This window comes from Schistocerca cancellata, chromosome 5 (assembly GCF_023864275.1).
Source record: "Schistocerca cancellata isolate TAMUIC-IGC-003103 chromosome 5, iqSchCanc2.1, whole genome shotgun sequence".
NCBI lineage: Eukaryota > Metazoa > Arthropoda > Insecta > Orthoptera > Acrididae > Schistocerca > Schistocerca cancellata.
The window spans coordinates 493,788,928-493,801,784 of record NC_064630.1 but is presented as its reverse complement, the minus strand read 5'-3'; the positions used below and the strand labels follow the sequence as shown (position 1 = coordinate 493,801,784).

General features: G+C 43.2%; 1 protein-coding gene across 1 annotated transcript in view; it reads left to right on the top strand.

Moving 5' to 3' along the window:
• LOC126187678 (tryptophan 5-hydroxylase 1) overlaps nucleotides 1-12,857 on the top strand; it is a 245,941-nt gene that overhangs the window by 76,067 nt on the left and 157,017 nt on the right. Inside the window, exon 4 of the mRNA XM_049928912.1 lies at nucleotides 5,250-5,347. Coding sequence (XP_049784869.1) covers nucleotides 5,250-5,347 — 98 coding nt within the window. The remainder of the gene's footprint in view (nucleotides 1-5,249; nucleotides 5,348-12,857) is intronic.

The following is a 12,857-nucleotide window of genomic DNA, read 5'->3' as shown; positions in this document are numbered from 1 at the left end:
ATTAATAATTAGATTATCAGAACATAATTTTTACAACTTTTGGACAATTACGTAATAATGAAATATTTGGCTGTAGTACGAGTAATGTCAGAAACAGAATGACGCAAAAGCCAGTATTGATTCATTTGATAAAAATAGAGTAACTTTCATAATAAATAATTGCTAGTAAAACTTTACGTAATTTGAACACTGAATTTCACTGTCAAAACAGAGTTCTAATTTATGGCTTGTGGCATAATTTATAACTTTTATTACAAAGAAATATCAGAGTAACTGATTGAGTAAATTCAAACAATCTTTCTGCTTGCTACTATTACGACAGTCACTATTACGGTGAGTAACGTAACAAAAAGTTTCTGTCCACAGCCAGTACACAATCTTAGTTTAACTGATCTTTGAAAATTAATATAGTATGTTGTATGTGTTTGCTATTGGATTATTGTTTGACAACCGTGACACGTGTGGTATGAAGTACTTGAAAGTGTACGTTAGGTACTGTTCCTACATTATGACGCCAGTAACTATTCTTACGTAAGATTGATTGCGAGTATAAAATTCTGTTTTAATTTAATTATTCTTGTTCCGGTGAGGAACTGGCGACCGTTGGTTCTTTTCATTAATGACATGGTTTGAAAACCTTTTTTGCAACTTTTCCATTGACCACTGTTAATTAAGTACTAGTTTACATGATAAAAATATATAAAGTTAACCGAATTTTGTTTCTAATCGTCATTGCTAAAATACTGCGCAGTGGCGATTCGGTTACAATTTCATCTACCTCTCTCGGTTTTGCATTATTGTTCGGAATAGATGCATTTTCCCCACAGATTAGGGACTTTAGGCACACGGTCATATAGAAAAGCGTAATTAGCAGGAGAGGTCGACGAGTTATACGTGGTTCCCGGTGACAGGACAGTGTATTATAATTACTACTGTTCCGAGCCTTGCAAAATTATCAGTGATTATTTACAATGAATAATGGTGAGAAAATTTCAGTTACAACAATGCAGGTGTAAATTGGGGGTACAAAATAACGATACGAGCGCAGATATGTTCGACAATGTTTCAGATATTGACGACAAACTAACCAATACTGGGGGAACGGAATGTGTAAATAATGCAAAGGTGAAGCAAGAAATATTTGATGACAGTAATGATAATTTGGAAATGAATGACACAGAATATAAAAGTGATGTAAACGCAACAGAGACGAAAGCGAAACAGATAATGGAACAAGGTTGTAACTTGCCGGTATTTAGTACGAATGCATTAATGCAAATGATTCAAAAAATGAGTTAGGAAGTAAGTGTTCCTGGAGCCACTCTGTAGCAATTCTGGACGTGCGGGGTGTCGTATTGTCCTGGTGGAATTTCCCAAGTCCGTCGGAATGCACAATGGAAATTCATGGATACAGGTGGTCAGACAGGCTGCATACACACGTGTCAGCTGTCAGAGGCGTATGTAGATGTATCAGGGGTCCCATATCGCTCCAACTGTACTCACCCTACACCATTACAGAGCCTTCACCAGCTTAAGCAGTCCTCTGCTGACATGCAGGGTCCATTGATTCATGAGGTTGACTCCATATCCGTACACGGCTACCCGCTCGATACAATTTGAAGTGAGACTCGTCCGATCAGCCAACATGTTTCCAGTCATCAAGATTCCAATGTCGGTGTTGACAGGCCCAGGCGAGGCGTAAAGCTTTGTGTCGTGCAGTCATCAATGGTACAAGAGTGGGCATTCCGCTCCGAAAGCCCATACCGATGATGTTTCGTTGAATGGTTCGCACGCTGACGCTTGTTGATGGCCCAGCATTGAAATCAGCAGCAATTTGCGAAAGGGTTGCACTTTTGTCAAGTTGAACGATTCTCTTCAGTTGTCTCTTGTTCCATCCTTGAAGGATGTTTTTCCGGTCGCAGAGATGTCGGAGATTTAATGTTTTCCCGAATAGTCACGGTACTCTCTTGAAATGGTCGTACGAGAAAGTTCCCACTTCATCGCTACCTCGGATGTGCTGTGTCCCATCACTCGTGCGCCGACTGTAACACCACGTTCAGACTCAGTTAAATCTTGATACACTGCCATTGTAGCAGCAGTAACCGATCTAAGAACTGCGCCAGACACTTGCTGTATTATATAGGCGTTGCCAACCGCAGTGCCGTGTTGTGCCTCCCACGAAGGAAAAATCCTCATGGTAACAGTAACTGAATCTGGCTCAAATGCATAACAGTCACACTTCCCACTTAGTTACTTTAATAACATTTAGAATCTCGTCAATCTCAGTGGAAAATGGAATTCGAATTATCATTAGTTAGTAATCCCTGAAGATTCATTCGTTATTACTTTACAATGTCCAAATTCCATACCCTTTACGAATAAAATTTAATAGTATTGACATACTGATTTTATGCAGCATGTTTTGAAGCTAAGGATATTGCACTGTTGCTCCAATGTGCTGTAAATGTTTCTAATAGTCTCCAAGCTAAGAGTTGTGTCATTTTTAGTTTGACAAAGTCCTGCCTTCCCAAGCAAACTTTTTTGTGCAATGAAGGCACATGTCAAAAGTATACTAATTACTTCATCCACAGTTTCTTTTGCTTTTGTTCTTGTTCTAAGTAAGTCTGTTACAGAAAGGGCGATTCCATGGGAATTCCTAATTTTTATGTTATATTATTTATTCTCTTAGTCGCAACACGTGTTGATTTGCTTAAATGATACCACTAACAGAAAAAGCTCTACGTATTCCTGCCTTTTAATGACACCAAAACAAAGAAAATACATTTTGTCCCCTTCGGATTAAACAGAGAATGTGTTGACTGAAGATAAAACGTTCTCACTGCAGACAGCGAGATGCAACACTACCATGTAATTAAATATGCCGTGAATACCTTTTAGATGATGTCTCTGTTGCAACATACTGTGGGGAGCTTGTAATACTCTCACGGCACCATGTGAAAAGTTGAACTATTCCTTTTGACGTCACTACTGTTTATATAACTGTGAAAATATTAACTACTCATCTATATAAGGAATAGATCTTCTCATTAGTCCCTATGGGAGTAGAGGGGTCACAGCATGTTCTCCTGAAATGGCACAAATGAAAAATTATGAAGCAGTCAGTAACAAATCCTAAATTCAAGAATACTATGATCAAAAATGACATGAACGGTCAATTAAAATATGTGCATACACACGAGTATGCTTTGTAACACATATTTAAACACAGTTCAGGAACCTATCGCTAAGTTGCTAACAAAAGCTGTAAAATATTTTATTCTGTTTGGAACTGAAAATGGCATACTCACTTGAAAAGACTGGAAACAATATACAACACAGCATTCACAACATATTCTGTTAACGAAATGCTTGAATAATCAGAATTAGTGTTTTAAAGCATTAAATGTTTAACTATACGATTTTAAATCTTGATCAGTTTTATGACACCGTGGAAAATGAGAGTATCCCAGGTAATATGAAAAGGAACAATGATAGGCTATACAAACATAATTAAAAATGCACTTTTTTCCATTCAGTTCACGAAAAAAATACTGATTCGTGCATTTACAGTGCTAGATAATACTTTGCCTGGAGATAGAGTGACGATGTGTCGCTGTGAGGTCTTTGTTCTTGCCGTCAGTGCAGCTTCTCTTCACATGGATAACATGGTAGTCACTACCATTTTCAGGCTCTTATTTCTGGTTCAGTTTCCAACAATATGCTATGGTGTCTGGAATTGCACTTTTACTACAGATTGTTGACACGCAAATTACAGCCATCATCCGAGACCATTTGCTCCACAAGTTCTTGCACTAGGTTAGCCAATATCCGTCTTTCCTGCTACCATGCTAGCCACCGTCTAGTTGGCTGGAATCCTTAGTAGGCGCGACCGCAGCGCATACTTCCCACCTTTTCCTATTCGCTTCAGCACCTTTCTGTTTAAGACATCCCCCTTCTTTTCTTACTAGTATATAAGATTTTCTACAATCGGATATCTCTATAAATTAACCATACAGTCGCTTTTTAAAATATTATTCACTATTGTAACATATATCCAACGAACCTACGTTACAAAATAGAGCAGAGACACTGCATTCAATGAAAAATAATACATTGCAGAATTAAGTTACAAATTTAATAGTAAGGTTTACTATAAAGTTCGAGGGCAGTTCTTCTATATGTATGGTTTATACGTAACTCTGAGTTGTAGTGATACAGTCTCCACATGACCTAAAATATTGCTCTGCTTTCAGATTTAAAAACAATTTCGATATACCAGCTCCATTTCGTATGCAGCAATGTCTGACGTAAAGTGCACCAAAATTAAAGTACCGCACGACCGTATTTCTCAATGAAAATTCCGCGAATGAAATGTGATGGATCGTAGTAATGAATATTTAATACGTAATTAGTTCACTGCCAAGTGACAATGTAAGTCTGTAACACGAGAAAGCGAACACATCCCCCAAAGTCGTTTCAAAAGCATTTCTCTGTGGACATGAACACATGTATTGTTCACGCGATCACTCTGCAGCGTGGTGAGTACTCTGGTTGCAATTAAATAGCGGCAGGGCAATTATCCGTCAGAGGAGGTAGTCGGCTTTTACACTAGCGATTTAGCCACAGCGGTTCGGCCGCGCGGCTGACCCGCTGAAATGAGCAATTGTCGCGCGATTGTCTCTCGCAATCGAATCGCCGAGCACGCTACATTAACGTGACTAAATCTATGTGGCAAGAGCTGTGTTCTTCCACGAGCCAGCTGCGAAATACATTCTGACCTGGCGATTCTAATTTTTGCGGAAAAGAAAACAAAGGGATTAACAACATCAATAGAAATATAGGATTCGCCCAAAACTAACAACTCGTGAAATGTTGATTTTATGCATTCTGACCTGGCGATTCTAATTTTTGCGGAAAAGAAAACAAAGGGATTAACAACATCAATAGAAATATAGGATTCGCCCAAAACTAACAACTCGTGAAATGTTGATTTTATTACATGAATGACAAATTTCGGCTACTGCCATCACGATATCTAAAACTTAGAACATGTGAAACACAGCTCATTGTCAGTTGCAATAACGTATGCTGAAGTGGGCTGTCAAGTTTGCTTCTGCTAACCAATCACAGTACAGGAAAATTACGGTTATTGACAAGCCATTAATTATTAGTTGTATTAAAAAATAACCGCAGCCATACTATGGCCATTTGGTGGCATCTATAGCTGATCCCTGGCTCGGCTGTTGCAGATTTCGGGGAGATGCCGTGGTTCCCGCGCAAGATCAGTGACCTGGACCGAGCCCAACGAGTCCTCATGTACGGCTCAGAGCTGGATGCAGACCACCCGGTAAGTCTACACCTATCCCTCACGAACTTCACGAATTTCTTTGACGAGAATCATTCAGTAATCTTCTCTAAACCATGTTTTAGTATGAAGGTGTGGCGGAGATCAAGAGGGTACACAGGAAGGGCAACTATTATCTCCTGCATCGCATCCCCCTCCGCTCTCTCTTAGGAAAAGATCAAAACTCAACTTGCTTCCTACCCCATCAAACAGACACACGTATCACTCCAGTATCGACACGAGAAACAAAGGACATGTAACGGATATTTAGTAGCAAGCGTATCAACAGCCGTTTGTCGTAAAATCTCAAAACTATTTCGACAATCACCGAGATATTAACATATCATCGTCCTCCGTGCTGTCCGCTTACCCTTAGCACACGGTTTCTGATTGTGAAGTCGGTAACGGTTTATGGACTTACATATTTAACTATACGTTTTTCTTGATCGCAAATATTTTATCATTTCCTACAGCTTTTCCGCTACTGGCCATCTTCAAAAGGTTGTGACTGATACAAAGTATCTAGTCAGTGTAGTGTGGTGCTGTGTATCATTCCGGAAGAGCGATGTATAGCCCTTGCCAACGAATGAGGCTCACGAACTATGATACTACATAATAATTTAATGTTCAGGAGAGTGCAACTACTGTGCATTTCTTGATATATATTTGCATGTGGCGAGTAATGTGGAGGGACGGCGCGTATCTTCGTCGGACGACAATTTCATTAGCTTCGTAAATGGCAGTACCTTCGGGGGCGTTTGTGCACGCTCCACGAATGGTAGTCAAGGTCGGAGAAGCGCATCCTCCCTCGAGGAGGAGCCACAAATGACAACAAAGAAAGTGACAAAAGCGAACAAAAGAATTTCAAATATATGTTCATCCAGTTGTTTTATTTCGATTTGTAACTTGACATTCACAGTGAGATCAGGAGTTAAGCAGTTATTGTAATCTTGCGTCTAAAGAAGTGTTTATTATGAATTGATAATGTACTTTACTTCAAGAGTATACTGATGAGCCAAAACACTATGACCACTGCCCACCGTGATGTTGAATGCCGCCTGGCGGCACTTGACGTGGTAACAAACGTATGTAAGCGGTGCAGAAGCGGACGTGATATCGTCCTAGCGAACATATGAGCTGCAAATGGGGAAATCCATTGAGATAAGCGGCTTTGACAAAGGAGAGATTATTATTACGCAGAGCCTGTGAATGGGCATCTCGAAAACGGCGAAGTTGGTCGAATGTTCACGTGCTACTGTCGTGAGCATCTATGAAAAGCGGTAAGAGGACGGTTACCACTGGGCGCTAAATACGAGTAGCTGGATGTCCATGACTCTTCACAGATCTGGGGGTTTGGAGGCTTGTCTGCTCTGTTAAGTAGGACAGATCTGTAGCATCTCTACCGAAAGAGCACATTGCTGGTGCACACAAAAGTGTTGCAGAGCACACCGCTCATCGTACACTGTCGAACGTGGAGCTTCAAGGAGGCCACGCCTAGCTGACCCAACGACACCATAAGTTACGATTGCAGTGAGCAGAGGTCCATCGCGATTTGACCGACGATCAACGGAAACGTGCTGGCTCTTCAAATGAATCACATTTTTGCTGCGCTCAGTCGATGGTCGTCTCCACAAACGCCGTCATCGTGGTAAACAACAGTTCGAAGAGTGCAGCTTGCCACGGACGCAGGCTGGTGGGAGCAGTTTTATGCTATGAGAGACATTCTCCCGCGCTTGTATGGAACCTCTGGCAGTAATCGAAGGCACGCTGTCAGCTGCGAACCACCTGCATCCTTCCATGCTCGATGTCTTCCCCGACGGCGATGTCATCTTCCAGCAGTATAACTGTCCGTGTCTCGGAGACAGGACCGTGGTACGTTGGTTTGAGTAGGATTATAGCGAACTCACTTTGATGTCTCGGTGACCATTCACCTGATGCAAATCCTATAGAGCCCCTCTGGGTCGCTATTGGGCGCCATCACTGCGTGCGCAAATCAGCAGCCCTTTATTTACGCGAATTACATGAACTGTGAATAGACTTGTAATACCACATATCTCCACAAACCTACCAACAAACCGGCGATTTCATGATACGAATCAGTGATGTATTTCCTTTGAAAGACGGACAAAAAAGCTATTAAGCAGGTGGGCATAATGTTTTGGCTCCTGAGTATCTATGGCACACAGATCTGGAAAATGTCGTAAGTAACATCTTTGGAGACTGTGTTAAATTCTTGACTTCCAGAATTTACTGTCGAATCTGAAGACGAAGTCTGAGCTTCATCCAAGGGCATGAATAAAGTTGTCTAAATCTTAATCAGCAGTCATCACTCAAGAGGAAAGCCAAACTTCTGCAAAATACACCATTAACAACGGAGAAAATTACAGTTATCGGTACAGACCATAAGCTCAAGTGGTATATCCCGTACCAACAGCGTTGACGAGATATTATGAATCAGTATTTTTTATGTTCTTTTGAAAATGGTCCGTGTGCGAAACGTGTCCGGAAATTAATAAAATGTTTGTGGTGAAGACAAACATACACTTAAATCATACAAGTGCAGCTACGAGGGACTTCAGAAAGTAAGTTACACTATAGCCCCAAGAAAGAAGATTGGCGCATTGTCAAAAGGGAGCATATGTTGCAGGTCTCCTGCAGACACAGTTACGCTGTTGTGCGGATAACAGGTCCACCACGATGTGAGAGTGAAATGGTGCGGCAACTGGGCACGTACTCCACAGTTGAGAAACGCGAAACATTACAATGCTTGTGGACAAAACGTGTAAATTGCTCACAAATTCGCCGTGAAATGCTGACTGTATGGGGACCAAATGCGATGCTGCGTCCAGCCGCAGTGAAATGGTAGCAACAATTTGACCGAGGTCGCACGGCCGTGGGTGATACCGATCGGCAAGGAAGGAAGATCTTGCACCATGCGATTTACGTCATTTTGGCAGGCTGACAGAACATATAAGGGGAAAGAGATTTTACAGGGATTAGTACGTTCACACAGCGGCTCCACGATGGTACCGTCTAGGAGGAGATATATGCTGTCAATGAACTGAACAAATGGTAGACCGTTCTCTTTGTTGTTTACAGTCTTGATGACTGTGTTCAAAAATCGTATCATATATCTGTGTCACTTTGAAGTGTAATTCAGCACTGAGTAAAAGTTACTTGTCGTGCCATTACAGCGTGTAACTCACTTTTTAGAGTTCCCCCACATGACTGCTGCATCACATTTTGAATTCACGTAATTTATTTCCAGAGATGCCAGATGGTATAGATCAGTGATGAATAACGAAGATCGTGTTCCAACTATAGTAGTTTATAGTAGATGTCTCCTTAATATAAAAATCATTATCTTTTGGTTGATAGTGCTCTAAGTGTTTTATTATAAATTGAAGGAATTGAGTACAGCCTTAATACGAAATATCAGCGATCGCAATAGATATAAAATGTTTTAAGGTTTAATTCTCGATTCAATAATTATCAGGTAAAACATTTCTTAGGCAGACATGAATACAACGTCATCCAAAGATGATGACGCCAGTTTGCTACGTTTGGCCCTTAAGACGATTAGCTGTTTGCATAATCAGGGGAACACCATTCCTATGGTTTATGGAAAATGCACTCACGGAAAAAAATTGCAACATAAACGAAACTTGATAGGTGAGTTTCTACCTCTGAAAGATGATGCCATTCAAATTTTGCACCAGACGCATAAAAGTGGCCCTAGTAGCGAGTCTGTAAGGATGCAAATAAGATTTGCTTTCAACACACGCTGTAATGGCCATGTACGTTAGTTACCTTTGAGATTGGACGTGGTGAATTAGTGTTGGTCAAGAATACCATTAAGGCGAAAAATACGTCATTATCAACATCTCATTGAATTTCAACGAGGTCTGTGATAGGGCTACGAGAAACTGTACTTTCCTTCTGCGATATTTCAGAAATTCTCCGCAGGAATGTATCACTGTAGATGACTGCTGGCAGCGGTGGTCACAAGAATGTAGTGTCGCAAGAAGACCGGACTCCGGACGGCCATGTGGAATTACTGAGAGGAAAGACCATCGTTTCCACCGTGTGGTTCTGTCGCATCGTACTACATCTGCAGTAGCAATTTGAGCAGCATTTGGCACCACAGCGAAGCAACGAACCCTTACAAATTGATTACTTCAAGGACAGCTCCGAGCCGGACGCCCTGGAGGCGTTAATCCACTGACCCCAACCCACCGCCATTTACGGCTTCAATGGTGTCAACCGAGAGCTCTTTTGAGGGCTGGGTGGAGCTCTGTTGTGTTTTCTGCTGAAATCTGATTCTGGCTCAGTGCCAGTGATGTCCGTGTATTGGGCAGAAGAAGGCCAGTTGAAAGCCTGCAACCGGCCTATTTGCGTGTAGACACAAAGACACCTGGTGCTATGGTCCGGAATGCGATTTCGTATGACAGCTGGAACATTCTCATTGTTATCCCCCAAGCACTCTGACAGCAAATTTGTACGTCAGTCTGGTGGTTCGACCTGTTGTGCTGCCATCCGTTAACAGCATACTAGGGGCTATTTTCCAACGGGATAATGCTCATCCGCATACCGCTGTAGTAACCCAACATGCTCTACAGAGTGTCGACATGTTTCCTTTGCCTGTTCGATCACTAGATCTGCCTCCAGTTGAGCACATATGAGACATCGTCAGAAGAGAACTCAAGCGTCATCCACAAACTACATTAACCGTCCCTGTATTGACTGACCAAGTACAACAGGCTTGAAACTCCATACCACAAACTGACATCCGGTACCTGTACTACACAATGTATGCACGTGTGCATGCTTGCATTCAACTTTCTGGTATTTACACTGGTTATTATTACACAAGCATTTCACATTTGGCTTATCTCGCGCTTACATTAACCTGTGATCTGCAGTGTTAATGAATTGAATAAGTTACTTAGACAAATGTATTCCCGAAATTTCATTGCTCTACATTAATTATTATTTTGTGTTACGATTTTTTCCGTCAGTGTACGCTGTTCCACTTTCAAACATAATTTTTTATCATTGATCGAGAGATCTCATTGGCGTCATAAAACATTTTATTTCTATACATAAAGTTAAATATCACAGAATACTTTTCTCAACTCTGCAGCCTGCAGAGAAGAAATTTCATGCTTAGCAAACAGCCGTAACAGCCGATACTTATCGGCCGTTGCTATCGCCAAGGGCGGTCATCACGTCTGGAAAGTTCGCGGACGGTGTTTCCCACAGAATTAATGTTTCACTTTGTAGCGGAGTGTGTACAGTTCCACAAATTCGTGGTAGATTAAAACACTGCTCCATTCTGTGACTTGAACCTGGACACAAGCGATGATGCTGGTGCGTCTGAGCAATCCAGGCACAACTCACTGCCAATCCTCACAAAATATCATTTAGCCTGAATCGCTCTCCCTTTTTACAAACTTACTGGACTAGCACGCCTAGAAGAAGAATAGAGAATTGGCTGCGAAATGTAAGGTCTCAATTTCGTGTCCCGATCCGGAACACGGTTTTAATCTATCACGAAGTCTCTCTCTCTCTCTCTCTCTCTCTCTCTCTCTCTCTCTCTCTCTCTCTCTCTCTTTTTTTTTTTATGTCTGTGCTGCATTAACGACATACATATGATTTGGAACAGTATTGATGTGTCCTACGTGGTAGCACACACCCTATAACTGATTGCCCAAGGTCATTTGCAATTAACATCTACTTACATTTGACACAATAATTCAAAAGTACAAAACAAACTTGTCCTTTGTTCACTTCGATGCAAACAAAGCTTAACCACGAATTATTAGTGGCAAACCAAAACATTATAACTTCCATTGAACTCGTTTACGATTGGGATGATAAATGTTAAATTCACTTATCAAAGGCGCTTATTGACGAACAGTCAAAATCCGCTCAGTCGTTTACTGACGACAGTGATGAGCACAGTTGGAAGTCTAAGTTCTGCATAAGAATACCAGACTTTGAGCACCGGTCCAACAGGAGACCAACTCGGCGAAGGCGAAGTTTCCTGACCGACATGTGGCTGCTGTAAGGTACCTTCCAGATTGGGCGGCTGCTGGAACAGCGAGGTGAAGATCCCGGTGGCCGCTCTGCGTCATAACTGCTTGACGTGGCTCATCGAACTGAACTGGAGGATAGCGTTCGGCCATCATCCTAAATACACACCCGTTTGAGTAGTATCTGGTTGCTGCTTGTGTAGCACATGATTCGCAGAAGCGAAATGGTACTTCCAATTGTGCCGCTGTTGGCTAGGATGGGCGCTCCGTTGGTGTCGAGACTTGCACCTCTCGTGGTGAGGCTAGAGCCGCATGATTCCTTGGTGCTGGCTTGAGTACCACTTAAAAACAGACAGGCATGTTTTGGACATAGTCTAGCTTGTTGTAGCTGATACACCTTGTTTGTATCGTGGACGTGTGGGTCTGGCATGGGAGTGCCCTGAGGAACCGGAGCAAGAGCAACCTGCATACCAGGTCTGCATTGCGGGTAGCTGTCGTCTTAGGCGAAAGCCTAGAATACACTCCTGGAAATGGAAAAAAGAACACATTGACACCAGTGTGTCAGACCCACCATACTTGCTCCGGACACTGCGAGAGGGCTGTACAAGCAATGATCACACGCACGGCACAGCGGACACACCAGGAACCGCGGTGTTGGCCGTCGAATGGCGCTAGCTGCGCAGCATTTGTGCACCGCCGCCGTCAGTGTCAGCCAGTTTGCCGTGGCATACGGAGCTCCATCGCAGTCTTTAACACTGGTAGCATGCCACGACAGCGTGGACGTGAACCGTATGTGCAGTTGACGGACTTTAAGCGAGGGCGTATAGTGGGCATGCGGGAGGCCGGGTGGACGTACCGCCGAATTGCTCAACACGTGGGGCGTGAGGTCTCCACAGTACATCGATGCTGTCGCCAGTGGTCGGCGGAAGGTGCACGTGCCCGTCGACCTGGGACCGGACCGCAGCGACGCACGGATGCACGCCAAGACCGTAGGATCCTACGCAGTGCCGTAGGGGACCGCACCGCCACTTCCCAGCAAATTAGGGACACTGTTGCTCCTGGGGTATCGGCGAGGACCATTCGCAACCGTCTCCATGAAGCTGGGTTACGGTCCCGCACACCGTTAGGCCGTCTTCCGCTCACGCCCCAACATCGTGCAGCCCGCCTCCAGTGGTGTCGCGACAGGCGTGAATGGAGGGACGAATGGAGACGTGTCGTCTTCAGCGATGAGAGTCGCTTCTGCCTTGGTGCCAATGATGGTCGTATGCGTGTTTGGCGCCGTGCAGGTGAGCGCCACAATCAGGACTGCATACGACCGAGGCACACAGGGCCCACACCCGGCATCATGGTGTGGGGAGCGATCTCCTACACTGGCCGTACACCACTGGTGATCGTCGAGGGGACACTGAATAGTGCACGGTACATCCAAACCGTCATCGAACCCATCGTTCTACCATTCCTAGACCGGCAAGGGAACT